The following is a 21,845-nucleotide window of genomic DNA, read 5'->3' as shown; positions in this document are numbered from 1 at the left end:
CATGAGAGTCTCTTTCACTATGTCACATGAAAAATACAATTCCTTATAAATATTACTAGTGTTCAATAATTGATACTGCAATTTGTGATGCAAAGTCCTTTGACTCTACAACTCATTCAACCCAACATAATCTCAATTTTGTTTTTGCAATTCATAATCTCATTGATTTTACACATCACTGTGTAAAAAACTTCATCCAAAACATTCAATCCCTTTTTTATCTTCTAAATATTGGTGCTGCAAGAGATAGTTAGATTATATTACAATGTTCAACAAAGTAGCATTTCTATTAGTTCTTTTGCATTTTATCATCATTACTATTGCTTCTGATCCAGATCCAATCAATGACTTTTGCATACCAAAATCAGAAGATAACAGCTTTAGTTGCAAGAACTCTTCCACTGCAACAGTTGAAGATTTCATCTTCTCAGGAATAAAGTTACCAGGGAACTTCAAAAAAACTGGCTTTTCTTCTATGGGAGTGAATTCCAATGTCTTCTCAGGTTTGAACACTCTTGGTGTGTCATTTGTGAGAGCAGATTTTGATGTTGGTGGTGTCAATGTGCCTCACTTTCATCCAAGGGCAACAGAGGTTGCTTTTGTGCTGGAAGGGAAAATTTATTCAGGATTTGTTGACACAAAGAACAAGGTTTTTGCCAAAGTGTTGGAGAAAGGAGAGGTTATGGTTTTCCCAAGAGGGTTGGTGCATTTTCAGATGAATGTTGGAGATGGGCCTGCTACTATTTTTGGCAGTTTTGATAGCCAAAATCCTGGGTTGATGAGAATTCCAAATGCAGTTTTTGGGTCTGAAATAAAGGAGGAGCTTTTGGAAAAGGCTTTTGGATTGAGTTCAAAGGAGCTTTCCAAGTTGAAGAAGAGGTTTTCTCTTAGTTAAAAATGCTTTTTTTTATGTTTAGGGAGACAAAGGTTCAATAAAGTTATTGAGGATAATAATCCACATCATGCACAGAAGAAAATTCTACATGATATTTATAGCAGAATGTTACAGAAGAATGATGGTTAGTTGAAAATAATTCATCCATTGTAAGTAACTTTATCCGCCGACTCCACCTAACGATATTAAGACTTGGTTGTTGTATCGAAAGTCGGTTGACTGATTGGTAGTTTATTATTTTAAATTTCATGTGCCTTAATTATAGTGCCACCATAACTTAGAAAAAAATACTCTTGGGCATATTACTTGTGATAGAAGTATTTTTATATGGGAATGTCTTTACATTGGTAAGTACTGTACATCATATTCTAAAAAATGTACTCAAAATCACATGGGACTCAAAATAATAGTGAGATGATTATTTTCCTTTCTCACTTGTCTCTTTACTTTCCCATTCAACTAGGCTTTTCTCCTGCCAGGGTGTTCTTATCTAACAACATCATTTCAAAGAGGTTGTAACTTGTAACTGCCCCAAAAGCTACGTTGTTAAACGATTATCTTGCACCCATTTGTGTGAAGGGTCTCAAAGGAAGGAAGGTTTAGAAGGGCCCTATGTTAACAAAAAAAGGTGCTTCATCAATGGATTTCTGGGCCATGGAAATATGTCACCTTATACTTATTGCCATTGCTGTAGTCTGCAGACTCTAGTAATTGATATCTGTAGCACTTTTCTTCCCTTTACCTATATGTGCTTAGATTATTCTACATGATATCAAATATAATGAGAAAAAAGAAAGTTATCTCTCCCTATTACAAATAATAACTGCACTATAAAATTCTTTCATACTACCCGAAAAATAAATAAAGGATTAGCCAGAAATTTGTCCCTCTTTTGTTTCTAACATCCTCCACATTTTGCATGAGACTTATTCCTTGGTGTGTAGACTAATCTAGATAGACCATACTTATAATTTGCAGCCCATGTAAATTCCTAAATAAGATAAAATTAGATTAAGTTATTAGAAGTTATATACAATTTATATCCTTATTACACATTAAGTGTCCCAAATTCATATACATTTCACTCAAAATTTGACACTTAACAAACTTCTCTCAACCTAGAATCTTGCTTGTCCTCAAGCAAAGTAACAAGTTTAGTTCAATTCAGAAGATCTGGTGGTTTTTCAAAAAGTTTTCATTCAATCATGACAACATGCAAATTCATTCACTTACTTTTTCATAGAAACCTGTTTCATGATCAGTCATAGTGACCTTAGTTCAATTTCAAACAAAATAGCAAGAATAACTACTCAATTCAATCAAAGGAACTTTATCACGCTCACAGGTTAAGTGTTTCACTCGCTTCTTTGCTAGATTCAAACAATTTGACTTTGCCCTTCATTTCAGTTAAGCCATGTACACAAGTTCAACCATGGATCTTATGGACTTAACATAGGGTTGTAATGAGGCCTGACTACAAAGAAACTTGGTTTTTCTGGGATACAAAGAAGGAGATTAACCATTAGTGCATATCTATGTTTCCCTCACTTATTTACTTTGAATTTCACTCCCAAATTTCTTATATCCCGTCCTCATTTAAACTACTAACCACTTTGATTCTCCTTCCTCGATTGACTCTTTCTTTTGAGCATTCACTTTCTTTTTGGCATGATTTATTTCTTTCTTTGATTTTCTTTGATTTCTTCATGCTTATCAATCAGACATAAGTGAGGAAGGATAATTTCTTTCTTCAGTTTTGCTTTTCAACTCAGATACATCATTCACAACTTCATTGCCTAATATAACAAAAATCATATGCACTTATGATCATTCTCCATAGGTATGGGGATTGATGTATTTCAATTTGGCTTGAGTGCATGACTTTCGAACAAAAATTTACAGCTCAAAGGGGATAAAAAAATTGGATTCATAATTTAAACATGTTGGCTTTCTGACTGTCGCTCAAGCGACGAATGAAGATAGAAAGGGATGATTCTCTGTCTGGCCCTCGCTCAAGCGAAGGAGGCTTGCCCAAGCGAGCTAGCTGTTCAGGATTTAAATTGGTTACCTCTCTCGCTCAAGCGAGAGAACAAAAGTTGAAAGAAGATATAGGCAGTTACAGACCGAAAAATGGGGGGTTCAACCATCATTCTAGAAAATTCTTACACGAAATTAAAGAGAGAAACACTAGGAAGTAAGAGAGAAGTCGTGAGAACGACTTTAGATTGATAATTTCTTGTAATTCTCATGAGATGAGTGTTGTAAGGGGAAGGATGTTTGGCTAAATCTTCAGTGTTGTGATTGAGATCTAATCTTCTAACTTTTGTACTCCTCTTTTTCATACTTTTTATTCTGCAATTGACATAAACATATGTAAATTCCTAAACAAGATAAAATTAGACTAAGTTGTTAGGAGTTGTACACTATTTGTATCCTTACTACACACTAAGTGCCCCAAATTCATATACATTTCACACACAATTTGGCACTTAATAGTATAAAAATTATAAAATGATATTTGTGATTTTTTGGACTGAGTAAACTACTATTTTTTCCGCAACATACATTGATGTATTTCAAAAGTATAGGTAGAAGTGGATGAAAACAATGAAATTTGAAATCTAACCATTTCTTTAATATTTTCATGATCTGTCCATAACTTTGACAACAAATAGTTAATATGAGGGTCTTAGGGCTTAAAATCAGGCCGAAAGGCATAGTCATAGTTAAAGTCAATGAGCAATTGATGAATTTTCTTGTAGTATCCCTTGTTAATCTTACGAAAAGTGATCAGGTTAGCTAAAAGGTAACTATCAATTCAAGGACACAAGCTACCATTTTTTCGGGATAAGGATAGAGAGAATGTCTCAAGTCAATGTTCGAGTAGAAGGAGTTATGGCTCTGAAGTAACACATCTCAATAACTAGTGTGGTATCCCACATGTAACCTCTTCACACCTCAGGAGTTGGTCAACTGTATTGGACCTCAACTAGGCATAAAGGATGTTCAAGAGTACTTGCTAATGTAAGTATTGCAATGCTGTTTGGAAGACATGAAAGATAGCAGAGGTAATAGACCATTTGAATAGTTTGGACAGGTTATGCTAGTATATAGAACTATGCATTATGCAGCAAGAACACTACCAAATGTTGGGGGTGATGAAGAACTCGTGTTTAATATCTCAAAACTCTAAACCAAGTAATGTTTCGGGTTTTACTTCAACACGAGTTGCGTGTCAAACCGATTCGGTGCTTCTCCCTTCGTTTTGAGTGCCTCCTTGGAGATTTATGGTATTGGTGTCAACTTACCCGAGTTGCTAATCACCCATTGTTTAGCTGCTGAGTTACAAGCGTGTAGGTTTGAAGTTAAAATGTGACAGTTGAGGTACATCCTTGTTAGACAAGGTATGAGAATAAAATAGAACTCCTAAAATTTAACAATAGGAAAATTGTTCACACAAAAAGCTAATTTGAACTTGTAAACTTTAGTGAATTGAAGGTGCTTGCACAATATAGAAATTGAAAGAAACTAGTCCTTCTCAGAGAAAATAGCCTAAGTAGAGTTAAAAACAAGAATAAGAAATACATAAATAAACATCACAAACAGCTAACTTGGACAGAAGTCAAAGAACAAATAAACATGCCATGGGTACCACAGCCATAGGATGCCTTGAAAGGGTCTTCTAGTCAAAATATTTGAGGATAATAAGGCCTGATAATTAAGCCTGATGAAGAATAGATCAAAACACGGGAGTACCTCCCGATAACTCATTTGGGGAGTCCATTTTCGCCGTTGAGAAGAGCCTGGCTTTCATCAGAAAGCAAAACAGGTCCCCTTCCGGGCCTGGTACAGATGAAGTAACTGACATCCCCCTTGTATTTTTGTGATGGAATGTTGTCTTTAATTTCTGGTGGTGGCGGCAAAGCTTCTACATCTGGTATTCCGTTGATCCCAGCATCTTTCACAATTGACTTGTCACCGATAACGTAACTAAGAGGGAGAGTTTTGCAGGTAACTCGGAAATTCAGGAGATTAACGAAAATGTTAGAACAGTATGTATGTAACTTGCAAAAGTTAAAAGTACCTGTTTAGATCATCTGAACTTGGAGGGAAGTAGTAAAGCAGCCTCTGAATCAAAAGGGCAGCAACTTTCCTATTACGTGCAATTAGGACTGCATTTGGCCCCGCATCAAATGTATAAGCTACCTGCAAGTCAAAACTAATCTTTAACATTAAAATAGATACCTACGGACTTTACACCTTTTTCTAAAAGCCCATTGAATATGACGCATGTCCCTTCTTTTCAAACTGCTTCTCATAACATATTTGAATGGATTAGGTATATGCATGTAGGCTTGCACTAGTGTGTACAGTTTATGTTGTTCTTTGGTGTTTTTGGTAGGAGCGGAACGCCCATCTTGAAGGCTGCCTTATCTCTAATAGGAATTCTTTTTTCATTTTTTAAAAAAGAAGCATGCTTTAGAAGACAATATTGGTTATTACTAGTATTCTAACAAAATGGTGACTTGTTCTATAACCCAAAAGAAAGAATCAGAACTGTTCTCCATCACTACTGTATATAACACGATCCAATTAAACAACAACAACCAAGCATATTCTATCATAAATGATCTCTCTATTAACAAACCATTGACCTCTAAAGTTAAATCTTTCTTAATAGTTTCACCTACAGTTTTTTAGGTCTCCCTCTACCTCAAGTAATTGGATTACCCTTCATTTGACGCAGTCTCCTTAATGGAGCTTTTGCAGGTCTCCTCTACACATACCATACCACCTAAGCCAAGATTCTACCATCTTGTCTATGACACATGTTACCCCAAATTTCTTTTTTATGCATTTATTCCTAATCCCATCTTGCCTAGTGTGTCCAGTCATCCAACACTCATGTTTTCGACATTCTATTCTCTTTTTGGAATTTTGCAGCTCAATATCCAGTTGCATACACGACCCAAGTAACTTCTTTAATGTTACAATATTCTGTGATTGGTAACCAAGAAACTTTGCAGAATTTGGTCCTTTTAAGACATTGTATGATATGACAAAATAAAGTAATTCAAACCTGGGGAGCTTCTTCTGAACGGTTCCATTTTTCAACGATGCTGATTATCCTGATATGTAGTCATGTCATCGATAATAAATGAGAAAATAACTCTGCTACAACTGTGATCTGATCAAAGACATTATAGTAACAAACCAACTGGCAAAACTATAAGAATCTACCTATGGGATGTATCGTTCATGTAAAATATAGGGGGAGATGTATCCAGACAGACTGCATGAAACTGGTTGCTATCGGCACAGGTCAGTCTAGAAAATGATGTAAAATCACGATTTCTAATGGCCTCTTCCATTTGCAGTATCCGCTTTGGCACTACCTCCTATTGTGGTTGAAATTAGAGAATGGCAAAGGGGATAAATAATCCAAATTAAATTATTAAGAGATAGTTGTTTCTATAACGATTGCCATAGAGAGACAGTGTAAAATAATTTCCATACCTTTGCTCTATGTTGCAAAAGCAAACTTGTTTCGACAGTCTCACGCATTCCTGAGGTGCTACTAGTTTCCTTCTGCCGTGAACTAACCTAGAAGTAAATAATAAGTTGTGAATATTGAGAAAAAGTATGGCATGAGATAATGCATAGGGTAGATACATAGTGCTAAGATGAATGGAAACATCTCATTGAGAAGATGAACAACAAGGCTTAGACAAAAAAACGATTTCTAAGATGTGGACAATATTAAAATCAGGCACAGGTTTTATTTAACCATCAGCACATTCTACAACTTAAAAATTGAACCTTCTATTATCTGAAGCACAAGGGACGAGAAGGGAATGAGAGTGGTGGTGGTGCAATGCCATGTGTAAAAGAATATGGAAGACCAGAAGTCACAGCAAAGTTGGAAAGGTGGCAATGATGGTTAAGCCATCACTTTAAAATTCAGCACATCAGGCAAATTGCTAAACTTCCATTGTAGCATCACTAAATAAATCTACTTCATTTTATGATTAGATAACAGAAAAGATATATGTAGGCCACTTGAATGTTACAAAGAGAAGTTTGAAAGCATTGACATGATATCAGATGCACTCAAATAAAATAGAAGCATTTAAGTTATTATGCAGTGTTGAATGTTTTTATCAGACACGCTCTAATAATATCAGGATATATCAACCATAAAATAGAATGCAAACACTTAAATTACATCGCTTTACCAATGTTGCAGAAATTTAACCATATATGATATCTATAAAGGTCTTTGAACTGGAAAAAAAGCAATGGATTTTGTAGATATGGAATTCTATAATCTGAAGAAAGCACAGAGGCCAATTGGTATTATCAGGGGTGTAAACTGAGAAATTAAAACAGCAAAGTTTTATAATATAAACAATAATATTAAATGAATAAGAAACACCATTTAGTGACAGAGTCAGATTCAAAGTTCATTCATATTGAACAAACATTATCTCAGCCAATTAGTGACTTATAAGGCATAATAATCTGACTACAAAATAACTAGAAAGAGAGAGAGTGAAAAATGATAATCACACGTTATGGGCTTTACATTGAGAAATATTAAAATTTAAAAGTAAAAAATCAACCATAAATCCATCTATACAATTAAATGAAGAACAAATCATACCACAGCAATTACAATAACAAGATCATCCCAGTGCTTTTCATCAGCAAGTTGAACTGCAAGACTATCACTTCCATTCTCCTCCTACATATATCAAAAGAACATAGATTACAAAGGGGAACCTAAAATAACATTAAGCAGTATACGATTTAAAATAGAGCACAAAACTTACTTTTCCCATGATCCACTTTACAAATCCACCATATAAGCTGCGACAAGCACTACCTGATCCTTGTCTGCATATAATCCCAATTTCCATAATTGCTACAACATATTGATTCAAAATGTATCCAAACTAAGCCGCAACACCTTGAAAATCTAAGTCAAATATAAAAGAAAGACCTCGCAACCGCAGATAGTTGACTTTCATCATCTTTGACATTCATTAGCTTCCCAAGGGCATAAACTGCAAAACAGAAGACATAAAAGTCATTATGACATACAGTAGCTACTAGCTAATATTAAGTTTAAGCCTAACATAATTAACAGACGCCAAGAGTCGTGTTCAGTCAAATTAGAATACATGGAAATTACATTAGACTGATTAAAATTTAAACATCTGCACATGACACCATAAAGAATATAGACATATAGTTAAACACAATGTTCCAAAATTGAATACAGAATAAGATTTATCCTCTACGAATCCCAAGCCTTGAGCATAAACCATGAAACATTGAATTAGATAAGTCTGTTTGTACCAGGGGAAATCTCCATGGAGGAATACTTAGTCAGTAAATAATTAATTTATTAAATTATATCTATTGAAATAATCTCCATAGGCCACTTATTTATAATTTACTTAGTAACACAATTATGGCTGCTAGATGATGCAAATGAAATCAATTATTTCCTGATTTCACCATCTATTGGAACTCTATCAATACTCCATTTTTTGTCTTAGTCTTGCTGACAAACTATACCGGGCCATCTTCGGACAACTCTCAACATCTGAACCTATTTCTTGTCTCATACAATTCTAAAGAAGACTCATTTCCATTCCCATAGAAATCCCCCTTCCCTGATAAAGAAATAAGCGAAGTTGCAAAAGGGTTTTGATGTGTTTAAAGCTAGATTGTGGAAACCTGATTGGACCAATAAGTTAAACAATCACCCGATCCAATGCCCTGTTTGGTTTAGATCTTAAACCTGCTAGAGCAGTCCAACCATTGCAACCAGATCCAATGGATTAACCCTTGCAATCCATACTAAGCTCCAACTAAGGATGACAATCATTTATATAAAATTGAAGGAGTGAAATGTTTTGTTAGAACTTGGGAACTGATGGAAGACTATACGAGTCTTGGCAAGTGATCAGTAATGCAAGTCATTCTGTTGTAACAACTACTGAATGAAAGTTGAAATAAAACAAATCAAGATTACATGAGCATTACCGAGACATGCAAAACCAGCAGCCGAGGAAGCCAGTCCAGCTGCGGTAGGGAAGTTGTTGTATGAAGCAATGTGTAAATGCAATTTTCCCCAATCCTCCTTTGTGATCTTAATACCCTTCTGTTTATCCTCAACATCACAAGCATGACTGCGAATCTCCCTTAAACAGCTCTGGAACCTGCCCCCAGAAAGAGAAATTTCCTACACTACCCGGCAAAATCAAATTCCATGAACAAAAAATATAAAGAAAACAAATCAAAATTCTCTATGCCAGCATCTTGGCAGGCCCAAAAGCCCTGTCGTGGCCACTTTCTTTATGAGCGTCAAAGTAACAAGCAAGCAGTGGACATGCAATATCGATTACTATCCACCACATGGACAAGATAGGTAAATAATACTATGCAAATGTAGGCATTACTCCATCACCAATATTTTTCTAAAATGGTGCCCAAGGTAAGTAGTCAAACATTTCATTGGTGACTAACTATGTTTGGAAAAATTTTAAACATGAAACCAAAATTTGATAGATGCTTGACAAGTCACGCTTGATACCGTACTCATCAATTACCATTACACCTCCCTATGACTAACTAGATTTATTAAAAATTGGAAATATGCTAGAAGCACATCATTTCCACTAACATTTTTCTTACATCTGTCAATGTGACAGAATCTGAGAGTTGATGTGCAAAAAACAGGGTGGGTTCAGTTATAACCACATGGTAAAACTTATGCATACATGACATGATGTGTGTTTATGTATGCCATATTAGAATTATTGTTGAAGGAACTCTTCATTTAGGCTTAAAAAGTGATTCTCCACAAGTGATTTTGTCATAAGCTTGTTGTAAGAAGCTGAAAACTTCAGGTTGTCCAAAAAACTGAATTTCAGCTGTTTTATCTTCTAAACATATTTAATAAAAACCCAGCCAATGCAAGCATACCACAAGTGATTTTAGCATAAACTTTTTTGTAAAAAGCTGAAAATATCCAGGTTCTCCTAAAAGCTGAATTTTAGCTGTTTTATCAGAAGTGAATTCTTAGCGATGCCCAACCAAAACAAACATAAATGTCAAAACTTATTTCTTACAGAAAGTGCTTTTTTATTTAATAAAACAAACTAAACAAACAGGCCCCAAATTGTAAACATCTACATTACTTCCTCATCTGTATGAACATAAATAGTGTTCCATTAACAAATATCAATTTCCAACAAATGTGTTAATTTCATAAATCCCATTCCACATTCAAATGATTGAACCATCTATTAGTCTGATTTAAATTTAAAGAGAAAATGAAAAACTACCTTTCCATTAAGCCACATACGATCTTGTTGGAAACTTGGACTCACAGCAACGGTGGTTGTAGTGCATAGATGATTGGGATCAAGAGTAACACTGATACTATCATTAACGGGTAAAATTAGGGTTTCATCTCTCTTACCCCAATATTTGATCACAGCAATGTTGGTAGGTGTCTGAGCTGTCACCATAAGAACCCAATTCTGCGATTCATTCGCCATTTTAACCAACCTCACAATTCAATCAATCGAAGGAAAATGCAGGAATGGAAATTGAGGAGTTGGTTATTGAAGTTGATGGTAGCAGGTGCTATTATATAGCGAAGAACCCGGTGAAACAAATCTCATTGTTCTGTTGAATTTGTCTTTTAAACCATTTATTCATCTCTTTCATTTTTATTTTCATGACAAACAACATGAAAAAACGTGTTGGTATAGTAGTATTAGATACTAAAATCAAATGTTTGATGTCGACTCTTATTGGAAGGGACAATAAAAAACACAACCAATGATGAATAGTTAATGTTTTTAATACATGGATATAATCTTTTATTTTTGTATTATTTAATATGACACACTTTACGAGTGTGGAAATTATTTCATTTCACATATTTTAAAGTGTATATAACAATCATTTTTAGCTTTTAAAACTATAAAACACAACTTATAGCACAAACAAACTCTAAAACAAGAAAGTTATATGTTGAGAATAATTAAACAAACATTGCTCTGACTCCTAGAGTCCTACAAATAAGTTTGAGCCTCTATTACTATTAAAGAGCTAAGACTCTTTTACTTATGATATAAAATAAGATAATTGGTGTTATTTAATTGTAATTCAGAGTTTGGTGAGCTAATAAGATATGATGTGATTATTCTATTGGTTTAACCTATTTTATTTGCCTATTGTCTTTTTTCATTGAGGAAGTTAAGTTGGAAATGAGCATATAAGATATTTGCTAGAATTTGAGTTTAAAATCTTCTTGTTTGACAAGTAAAACAACCTTATAATTATATCAAAGTTTACCTAAAATCATTTTTAATCACATCAACCAAAAATTAATGATTCTTAAGTGGATGTTGTGGTATTTTTTTACATTATTTCCTATATCTCAATAGCTTCAATCTTAAGAGTAAGTAGACTTCACAACCTATCACCTCCATTATATACACCACGTGTGAAATTTAGTTAAGAGGAGTTGAAAATTTATATGAGAAGCCTCTTAGATTATATGACATTAAATTCTTGAAAATTTATATCAGAAGCTCTCTTAGAATAATGACACTAAATTGTTATACTTTAATTAAATATTTTGGATTTGAGAATTGGGAATATAATTACATTATATATTAGCTAGGTAGAACTTTATCATTTTCATAGTTTTGATTGATTAGTTTATAATCTTAAGATTAAAAGAAATATTAAAATTGACTGATTTAATATATTAAGTTTTCTAAAGATATAGTTTCTAATAAAGCCTTAACATCTTCTATAAATTTGTAAGAATTTAATACTTGAATGTATTTTCTTTTGTAAGCTAACGTAAGTTGGATTCCAATAACTCATCAGAATTGAGACGAAATCTACCAACAAATGTTTGCGTCTGCGACGAAATTCGAATTATCATGTTATTGTTGTGGAATATGAGGAATAGTTTTACTGATTGGACAAACCTTCCCTAAATCCATTTCCTAATTATTTAATTAACCAATTAAAATCTGTCTCATTATTTTTTCAAAACTTGATTTTGAAGGTAAAGACGAGATAAGTCATAATTCTGCCACAGTAGTGTTAGCTGAATAGCTGCTCGTGATCCACGAGGGTTTGGATGCATAAGAAAAACTAATAAAAGATTGAGAGAAATTAGAAGGTGTTGCGCGTGGTACCCAGGGTATATATTTATATTTGTGGTATTATTAAGGAATCTTTTTACTCTTTTTTAGGTTTGTGACTGTCGTCCTAAGTGTTAATCTCAAGAATTGAAATCTTAATTTTTTGAAGATTTAGTGGACTTTACACCAATAGATCAATATTTTATTAGTCATATATATTTATATGAGTTAATTACACTGACATCTCCTGAGTTTTAGTGAAATTACACAAATCACCCCTCACTTTTCTACACCTACGCAAACGTCTAATAGTTTTTATACTTTCGTTACACTGACCACCCCCACATGATAAATAAATGTAATATTTTAACCAAAAAAATGTGATAAATGCAATTATGTTAAACAAAGTATGATATATTGTGAGGAAAAATCCAAATAATATACAAATCAATATGTATCTTTATTATTTTTAGTTATAAAAATATTATTTAAATTGCTCTTATACTATATCGTAACGAACCAAAAATAATAAAGTGGTATGGACTCATATATTATTTGGACTTGTCTCCACAATATCACAATATACCATGTTTTGTTTAACTTAATTACATTTATCACTTTTTTTGTTTAAAAAATTACACTTTATTTCTCATGCATGGGTGGTTAGTGTAATGAAAGTATAAAAATTAAGAGGATTTATGTAGGTGTAGAAAAGTGAAAGATGATTTATGTAACTTCGCTAAAACTCAGGGGGTATCGGTGTAATTTATTTATATTGGGCAAAGGAAGTTACCCCCATGGCCCCATTTGTTTTCGTTCATTGTAAAATGTCAAATTAAGTTCTACTAAATTCAAATAGGTAGTTTAACTATTAAAATATAAGAGTGACATTCATTGAATTTTAGCGAAATTACACAAATCACCCATCAGTTTTTTATACCTACACAAATCCTATATTTTTTATAGTTTCATTACACGGACCAACCCTGCATAAGAAATAAGTGCAATCTTTTAAATAAAAAATGTGATAAATGTAACTAAGTAAAACAAAACATGATATATTGTGGAGACAAGTCCAAATAATATATGAGCCGGTACATCTTTATTATTTTTTGTTCTTTACGATATAGTATAAGAGCAATTTAAACAATATCTCTTTAGAATTGTTGATACATTTTGTAATAAAACCATTTTGTAATAAAAAAATAATAGAAATACATTGATTTTTATATTATTTGGATTTTTCCTCATAGTATACGATGTTTTGTTTAACTTAATTGCATTTATCATATTTTTTATTTAAAAAATTACATTTGTTTTTCATGCAGAGTGGTTAGTGTAATGAAAATATAAAACTATGAGAGATTTGTGAAGGTGTAAAAAAATGAGGGGTAATTTGTGTAATTTCAAACTCAGGAGTATCAGTATAATTAACTCAAAATATAATTTGATTTCCTGATTTTCAAAATATGTGGAGCGTAATTTATTTTTCTAAAAATGTTTCAGGGGCGATATATTAATTTGACCTGCATAAAACTTGGAATAACTTTTTTTGGTTCTTTGAGAGGAAACAGTTCTAAACTTATAGGAAATTAAAACTAGAGTTTTTTAAACTTGTAGGAATCTGAAATTAGAGTTTTAAAAGTGTATGAGTGCTTGAGTGAAGGATGTATCAAACTCTAATAACGTACTGACTCATGAGTCATTCGTAAGGGTGGAAGGGTGGAAACAGGTCAGGCCGCCTATCAGGGGCTTATTACCTGGCATATAACAGGCTAGGTCATGCCAGGCTTTTTTCATTAACAAGTCATGCTCAGACTTTTTAAAAAGCCTATTTAGCTTAACAGACCAGGCTTTAGGCCACCTAAAAGGCCTATTAAGCCTAGCAGGCCGGCCTATTTAGTTATATTATATATGAATGTTGAATTTTTACTATTTTAATATAAATAATATTATTATATATGTAATATTAATATAAAAATGTATACAAAAATATAATTTAATTATTAGAATTAGATGGGCCTAACTAAAAGTAGGTCTATAAGCCCATTTAAATGTAGAGAGAGTAGCCTATTTCATGACCATATAGTATAATAGGTCTTTAAACAGGCTAACAGGTCAGACCAGACTTTTAAACAAGCTAGGCTCAGGCTTTGAATTTTTTTTAAACAGCCTAACAGGCTAGGCCCAGACTCCTATATACTATATAAGTTGGGCCTGTTTAAGGCAAAGTTTGGCCTGGTCTGTTTCCACCCTTAGTCATTCATGCCTTGTGAGCTTTCCTTAGATTGTTATTGATCATAGAATCACTTTTATGCCAAAGAAAAGATATTTAGCACTTTTTAAGGTTGTTAACAGAATTATATATCTTGGTAAAATATGTTTTTTGTTATCAAGATGGTGACCTTCACATTTGTCACCCTATGCTAGAGAATCATTTCATCTTTCAAAAAATGTTTTGATTTAGGTTTTGAATAAATTGCTTATTAATTATGAGTTAATATATCTCTTGAAATACTTGCTTGCTTAAATCTTCTAAACTTAGTTTCTCTTCCATGTACTTTTCTTTTTGGGACTACCCCACCTACTTTTTCTTGTGGCTAAAATCTTTGCGTGGGCTTTTATGTTGTTAATTTCTGGCCTTGTTGCTCTAATTGATATTCCTATTTTATTGAGACCAACAAATGATTTTACCCTTTATCAAAGGACCAATACATTAATGACAATTAGAGACTGCAAGACAATGTATTTTTTTTTGGTTTCCTATAGTTATCATCGCACTTGAGGTAATCATGTCCGAGTTGGGAACATCCACAGCTAAGTGTGACTAACTCTCCCAGCGGACATTTTTTCCATCCATAAGACTCGAACTCGAGACCTTAATTAAGGGGAATTGAGTATGTATCACTTGAACCAACGTCTGTTGGTGGTTCTTTGACCTTTGAAACAAGTTAAAGGAGGAAACTCAAGTAAAGCAACTCAAAGCAAAAAAAAAAAACAAGCACCAAAGGCAGTATAAGAAGGAAAATTGGATAACCTCAGAGTATACCAATACATGTTAGGATGCACCCAAACTGAAGAACAAGAAAAGTACACCATAGTAAAAGGTCTCTAAGGAATCAACTCTTCCTTCTTAGAAGATAAAGATGATAGTACTAAATCTATATTTTTTGCTGTGAAACAATAGTGCTAACACTGTGATGTAAATACACATGAGCTTCTATCTAAATATCAAATTCATTGATTCATCCCAACTGTGTAAACTTCTATTAATTTGAGTACCAAGAAGAAATTTGTCATGGGCAACTACATCAAGTCATGGGCGATTACACACAAGACATATATCTGCTGCACAAATAACTAAAATTCGATACAGGAAAACTCCCAAATAATAAGTTTGCTTGTCCATTGTGTGCCGATAAATTTTTAACTCACAAACAACCCTTTTCCACTGCTGCGAACAAATGTACTTCAAGCTGGTCTAACATAATCAGCAGCACCGCAGAGAACAGAAACTATACCAGCCATCCCAATCACCTGTGACCAGTTACGTGTCCCAGCAGCAACGGCTGCACCTGTTATTCCACCCGCAATAAAACCATTGACCTGTTGAGATTATTTAAAAAATAAAAAAGGGGAGATTTAGAAGTAATTTTCAGCAATTCATCATGCCATGTTCATGTTGTATTGTTACTCATGTTTTAGCGCCTACATGTGCATCCATGTAAACTACGTAAGCCTAGTCCCAACGACTCCTCCTATCAAAATCAAAATGTCAGATCATGGTCAAATATCAAAGTTGTCCTGGAACTACAAAGTGTAGATGGTAAGGGTTGCACTATAATACAAATATGCAATACAAATAAGCACAACCGTCTAGCCAAAAGGATTGACCGCATGCATTATGTGGTTGGGTGAAAAGAACATAGCCACAAAAGATTCCGAAGTTCCTCATGGAACTATATAACTGTCTCTCCAAATACATCACAATGCTGCCACTGTCAACGGAAAATGATCACAAGCATTCATATTCGATCTTCTGTGAGGGGGCATTAAAACAACTAATAGAATGTGAAATTACCAATCTAGATGGACAGAGGCATGAAAATAAAATAAAAATTATATATTTCACAAAGTGGTCATGCAATAGTGCATTTCAATGCCAATATATTGATATAGACATCTTAACAGTACCGAAAGAACTTTTCTTGTGCATGACTACCTATAAATTGGCTTGCTCAATCTCAGCAAGAGAACAACACTTCATGAAAGTGATCTCTGTAGTCTGAGTCATGAATTATATCAATAATAAAAGCTACAAAAATACATCATCCTATTTAACTAACTAGAATCACAAATTATATTTCTGACACTATATTTAAAGAACACTACAGGTTTAAAATTGCTTAAGGAACTTATACCTTGCACAGCACAATTGATGGCATCACAAATTCTCTTTTGTTATTCTCTTGAATAATAAAAAACAGAAGGAAGGAACAAAGAAACTAACCCAATCTTGTCGTCCTCTGTGTTTCTGGAGACCGCAACGAGTAGCACTGAAAACTCCAGCTATGAATCCTAAAACCCAAAAACAAATAACATCAATACTCCCTATTACAAAACATGATTGACACAACACAATTAAGACATAAATTTATATTTAATTTTAATTACCACATTTTAACCCAAATCTTCCAGTTGCATTTGCCTGTAGTAATACCCAAGTTAAAATCACCAGTTCAGAGAAAACCCTAATATCAAATTTGAATCTAATAGACTAAGAACATAAATAATATAAGATTTCTATTACCACAAAAAAGGCTTTGTCCATGCCTTTCAAACCTAAAAAAACAATTTAAAGAAGAAAAAACACAAACTTTAGTTACATGGATATATAAATTACGAATTTTGATTTATTCTAGAACCTTACCTCGTTGATTAGCCTGGTAGGGACCTAAACATAAACCCCAAATTGCACCAGCCTGAACAATAAGAATAAATTTTGATTTTTTTTAATGCATAATAAGAAAAGAAGAAAAGGAAAAGTGAGATAGAAGAGATTATGTTACCGCTGAGACACGAATTGAAGATTCAACTGCGAGAGAGGAACATGGAACAGAGTCGAGGTTGTCTTCCATCGTATTCTACTTTGAATAAAATCTGAAACCGTTGGTAATATACATGATCATGAGTTATGGTTAGAAGATGAGGGTAAGTTGAATAAGAAACAATGTTGTGTGTAACATATGGGAACTGTACTGTGTTTTTTTTGGGGTACAATTGTACTGTGTTTTTGTGCCTTCCTGTGTCCACCCTTTGAAAAACAAAATTTTCATTTTTTGTCTGGTTAAGAAATTCAAAAAGCATTGATAATTATTTTTAATTACAGAGATGAATTATTATTCACTAATTAATATTGTTTTAATAAGAGATATAAATAAAAAACGAGAGTGTATTATTTTGTTGTTGTTATGTTTCATGCTTTTATGGTGACAATGTTGTGATGGTAATAATTTATAAATGACAATCTTGTAAATATTTAGATTTTTTTTCTTTGATTAGTGATTTTCTTCCGCAATCGTTATCAAAGCATGAAATTCCCTACCAACGGACGTTGATTCAAGTGATACATGTTTGATTCCCCTTAAACAAGAATCTAGATTCGATTAAGCAAAAATGTCCGTTAGGAGAGTTAGCCCCACATACCTGTGGATGTTCCCGGCTCGGACAGGATTGGCATGAGGAAAAAAAAAACATGGAATTCCCTGACTTGAAATGTTAAGCAATGAGTAATAATGTGAAGATGTGAGGTGACACCAATAAGACAATGTGACCCTTTATATCTCACTTATAGTTTTGTAGTGACAACCTTGATTTAATGTATATGATGGGAGAGATGTATATGAATATAGATTTGAGGTAAGATTTTGTTCGAAATTGTAATAGTAAATGTTTCTCTTCACTCATCACACTAGTGAGCTATACCATGTTATATTAGTTTTCGTTGAGTGAAGTTTTTAAATGTCAATAAAGAGAGGATAAAATATTTTTTGTCAATTTTTTTAACACATAAGACTAATGTTAATTGCAAAACCATGTTTTTCACTTTCAGTGTGTTCTAAATGTGTTTGAAGCTAGTTGTCAATTCCATGATCAATTGATTATTCATGTCCACGTGCTCATTTGGGTGACGATTAGTTTTGGATATTAGTTAAGGAAAGATTTTAATAATAAATAAGGATGAACTCTTCTGACCTAATTTGGTTGCTTAAAGATCAATGGGTTCTGTAGTGCAGATGAAGAGAGAGCATGTCAATCAACCAATAAAAAAACATTTTCACCATATTTCTAAATTTCAATTCCATTTTTATCCCACCTTTAACCTCATACAAATTTCATGCCACAACCTCTGATTAATCCATTATTAATAACTCACCTTTGATCATGTAGACCAAGAATTTTCATTGAAGTTCAAACTTGAATGTGAAAATAACATCACACTCACCATTGAGATCATGTTAGTCACCTCGATCTTGTCCATCCAAACACACAATCGAATATCTTCGACAATTGCATGGCCAAATTTCATGGCCTTAACAGTCTCATCTTCATACTATCATTATATTCACATCAATCCAATATCAAGGTTGTCCGAAGTAGTTTCGAGTGTCATTACACTAGAGTTGTCGTTCAACAATACTTATTTTAGATGTATAACAATGCTTTTGGGTGCTTTCTTTTTTACCGCACTAATATATGATCGCCATTATCAGCGCTTCACAAACGTTGTTATTGTATTGATTATATATCACAACACAACACACAAAAAACGATCTCATATAGTGTACCAATACAATAGTGCATCGTCCATAAAGAGTTGTCATATAGTTTTACATAAATAGCGCATCTTATAGGTATTATTAACAGCGCTTATGGTTGCGCTATAGAAGTTCATATATTTAACAGCGCAATAACAGAAAATCGTTGTTTTATTATTCATAAATTTTCTCAAACAACACATTAATACAACAACGCATCACACGCATAATGTTGTTGTATTAATAACGTACAACAGTGCTTTCTATAAAAAGCGTTGTTGTAGTTATCCTTTACAACAACGCATGTCACGGCTTCCCCTATAATTCGATGCTGATTTGTATAAATTAATACTTGCATATACATTTATCAGCAGAACATGCATTTCTCATATTTATACATTTTGAACAACACACATTAATGTAGACCAGAAATTTGTTTTATTAAACATCAATACAAGATAAAATACAAACAATGAATATCATGCCAATTATGTTTTAACAGAGTACATAATTATAAATAAAAAAATACACAAATTGCAAAGAAAAACTATTATACAAATTACAAACAATCAAAATTAAGCTAGAATTATACAAACACTACTTGCATCTACCTTTTCCCTTTCTTTGACTGTTAAGCATATTGATTTACTCAATGTCCTTCATCGTGATCATCTCTTGTATATAAATCATCATCTATAGTTGGTCCGCTCTCACGCGACAAATATGTCTAAAAAAAGGATCATCTTCATCAATATCTTCATAATCTTGGTCATCAATATTATTGACGATTATTTTGTTAGTTAAAAGAACAATGAACCATTTCATGTCAGCTGGATCACTAACATAGAATACTTGTTGAGCTTGTGATGCTAGAATAAATGACTCATCTTTATATCTCAGTCTATTAAGATCCACTTGCATGAACTCTAACTCACCAACTCGGAAGTCATTGTTGTTATCAACCCACATACAATAAAAAACCAGCATCCGAAACATTATGTAATTCAATTCCCATATGTGTTTAATCACTCCAAAGTATGACATGTTCGCATGTATTGAGTTTCTATCTTTTGCATTTGACATGTGTAAAGTTCGAGCAACAAGAGTCACACCACTGTTTTGCATTTTACTTTGATCATCTTGTTTTTTCGTATAAAATGTGAACCGATTAATTAGGTAACTAGTGTAGAATAATACATGAAGGCTTGGACCATTGGCTAACTATTTCAATCTTTCAGAAACCGAATGTGCATTTATATTCAACTTTCCATCAATGTGATTTTTTAGCCAATTTATGAAACACTGATTGTGCTCTTTGGAAATCCAATTTTCATTCTTACTTGGGAAACACTTTCTTAGCGTCTCTTTGTGTGTTTCAACATATGGCTCAACCTCGTCGGCATTATGTAAAACATATAAGTGTGTTTGCTCCAATTCGTTTCTTGTTATAGTCAATATTTCATTCTCAGTAATACCTTCACCAAATATATTTTTTGCATATCGAGGCTTTGGAATGCTCATGAAATCACCATCGGTAAGGTATCCACTACAAAAATCAAGAGCTTCTTCAACAACATATCGCTCGACAATACAACCCTCTGGTCTTGATCGATTCTTCACATACCCTTTTAATGTCTTCATATAACGCTCAAGGGGTACATCCATCTCATATAGGAAGGGCCACAAAGTTGTGTCTCTAGAACAAGATGAATGCTTAGATGAATCATTATGTAAAAAAAAGGTGAGAAATACATTTCAAGCTCACACAAAGTCAAAATAATCTGTCTTTGCAGTGCAGGTAATTTCTCAGGGTCAATCATTTTGCTACAAAATGCCTTGAAGAATAAGCATAACCTAGTTATGGTTCCTCGAACTTTTTTAGGTAGAACTGACCATATTCTAATAGGCAAGAAATGCTTCATAAGTACATGACAATCATAAGACTTAAGACCTTTTAACTTGAGATCTTTCATTAATACGAAGTTCTGAATGTTGGAAGAGTACCCTTCTGGAACTTTAACACCATGAATAAATTTACAAAATTCAATTTTCTCCTTCCTCGATAGAGTATAAGCTGTTAGAGGTAGAAATGTACGTTTTCCCTTCATTATCGGTCCAAATTCCTTTCTTATTCTCATACTAACCAAGTCAAATCTTGCATTCAAGTCATATTTGGTCTTACCAGGGATATTGAGTAAGGTACCTAGGAGACTTCCAAACACATTTTTAAATATGCATAACATCGAAGAAATGTCTTACATATAATGAACTCCAATATGACAATTCAAAGAAGATTGACCTTTTCTTCCACTCACTTGTGATAATTTCTTTTGCAAAAGGTTTACCAAAGTTAGTATTCAAACTCTTTAGCTTTTGAAATAATTGGTCACCTGCCAACGACAAAGGAGCACGACCTTCTTCATTGTTTCCATCAAATGCTTTTCTCCATCATCGATAGTGACAATCCGAAGGAAAAAATCTATGATAGCCAAGAAAGACATTCTTCTTATAGTGTTCCAACCTCATTGAATGAGTATTGTCTTCACATACAGGGCATGCAAAATGTCCCTTTGTACTATATCTAGACAGCTTACCATATGCAAAGAAATCACTTATTGTGCCAAACAACAAAGCCATCAAGTTGAAGTTTTCTTCCTTATACGCATCATCAACATTTATGCATGTCTCTCACATTTGCTTCAAGTCTTCAATTGGTGGAGCCAAATATATGTCTATGTCATTTCCAGGTTGTTTAGGTCCAGAAATTAACATAGATAACATCACATATTTGCGCTTCATGTATAAAGTATGAGGTAGGTTGTATATCACCAACATCACTGACCATATATTGTGGGAGCAACTTTGAACATTATGTGGGTTAATTCCATATGTTGACAATACAAGGCGTAGATTTCTTGATTCTTGACCAAAACTAGGATAGTCATG

At 33.3% G+C, this 21,845-nt stretch overlaps 3 protein-coding genes across 4 annotated transcripts; 1 reads left to right on the top strand and 2 right to left on the bottom strand.

Annotated features, from left to right (window-relative positions):
- On the top strand, window positions 39-1,185 carry LOC109346305 (germin-like protein subfamily 3 member 2). Its single transcript, XM_019585792.1, has one exon. The coding sequence runs from the start codon at window positions 266-268 to the stop codon at window positions 893-895; it is 630 nt and encodes a 209-aa protein (XP_019441337.1). The 5' UTR covers window positions 39-265; the 3' UTR covers window positions 896-1,185.
- Window positions 4,347-10,613, bottom strand: LOC109346304 (diphosphomevalonate decarboxylase MVD2, peroxisomal-like). The gene is made up of 10 exons (XM_019585791.1): window positions 10,255-10,613; window positions 8,951-9,149; window positions 7,899-7,962; window positions 7,729-7,792; window positions 7,560-7,640; window positions 6,413-6,499; window positions 6,137-6,294; window positions 5,976-6,024; window positions 4,980-5,101; window positions 4,347-4,885 (listed from the first exon to the last, which is right to left on the bottom strand). The coding sequence occupies exons 1-10, from the start codon at window positions 10,468-10,470 to the stop codon at window positions 4,663-4,665; spliced, it is 1,263 nt and encodes a 420-aa protein (XP_019441336.1). The 5' UTR covers window positions 10,471-10,613; the 3' UTR covers window positions 4,347-4,662.
- On the bottom strand, window positions 15,229-17,359 carry LOC109346303 (outer envelope pore protein 16-4, chloroplastic-like). Of its 2 annotated transcripts, XR_002107504.1 has the most exons (7): window positions 17,151-17,359; window positions 17,012-17,063; window positions 16,892-16,923; window positions 16,756-16,789; window positions 16,592-16,659; window positions 15,497-15,687; window positions 15,229-15,437 (listed from the first exon to the last, which is right to left on the bottom strand). XR_002107504.1 is itself a non-coding variant. In XM_019585790.1 (6 exons), the coding sequence occupies exons 1-6, from the start codon at window positions 17,217-17,219 to the stop codon at window positions 15,553-15,555; spliced, it is 390 nt and encodes a 129-aa protein (XP_019441335.1). In that variant the 5' UTR covers window positions 17,220-17,359; the 3' UTR covers window positions 15,229-15,552. The 2 variants fall into 2 exon arrangements, 1 of the variants encoding a protein (XP_019441335.1); XM_019585790.1 differs by having other exon boundaries at window positions 15,229-15,687.

This window comes from Lupinus angustifolius, chromosome LG04, assembly GCF_001865875.1.
Source record: "Lupinus angustifolius cultivar Tanjil chromosome LG04, LupAngTanjil_v1.0, whole genome shotgun sequence".
In the NCBI taxonomy this organism is placed as follows: domain Eukaryota; kingdom Viridiplantae; phylum Streptophyta; class Magnoliopsida; order Fabales; family Fabaceae; genus Lupinus; species Lupinus angustifolius.
This window is presented reverse-complemented; position numbering and strand designations above follow the sequence as displayed.

Bases quoted from the DNA above. Each gene is read 5' to 3' on its own strand.
- LOC109346305 (XM_019585792.1), top strand. From the start codon at position 266: ATGTTCAACAAAGTAGCATTTCTATTAGTTCTTTTGCATTTTATCATC.
- LOC109346304 (XM_019585791.1), bottom strand. From the start codon at position 10,470: ATGGCGAATGAATCGCAGAATTGGGTTCTTATGGTGACAGCTCAGACA. The intron at 7,963-8,950 runs GTAATGCTCATG...TCTGTTTTGCAG, and splicing joins TGCTGGTTTTGCATGTCTCG to TTTATGCCCTTGGGAAGCTA. The intron at 4,886-4,979 runs GTACTTTTAACT...TCTCCCTCTTAG, and splicing joins AGTTCAGATGATCTAAACAG to TTACGTTATCGGTGACAAGT.
- LOC109346303 (XM_019585790.1), bottom strand. From the start codon at position 17,219: ATGGAAGACAACCTCGACTCTGTTCCATGTTCCTCTCTCGCAGTTGAA. The intron at 16,924-17,011 runs GTAAGGTTCTAG...TTGTTTTTTTAG, and splicing joins CTACCAGGCTAATCAACGAG to GTTTGAAAGGCATGGACAAA. The intron at 16,660-16,755 runs GTAATTAAAATT...TTTGGGTTTTAG, and splicing joins AAGATTTGGGTTAAAATGTG to GATTCATAGCTGGAGTTTTC.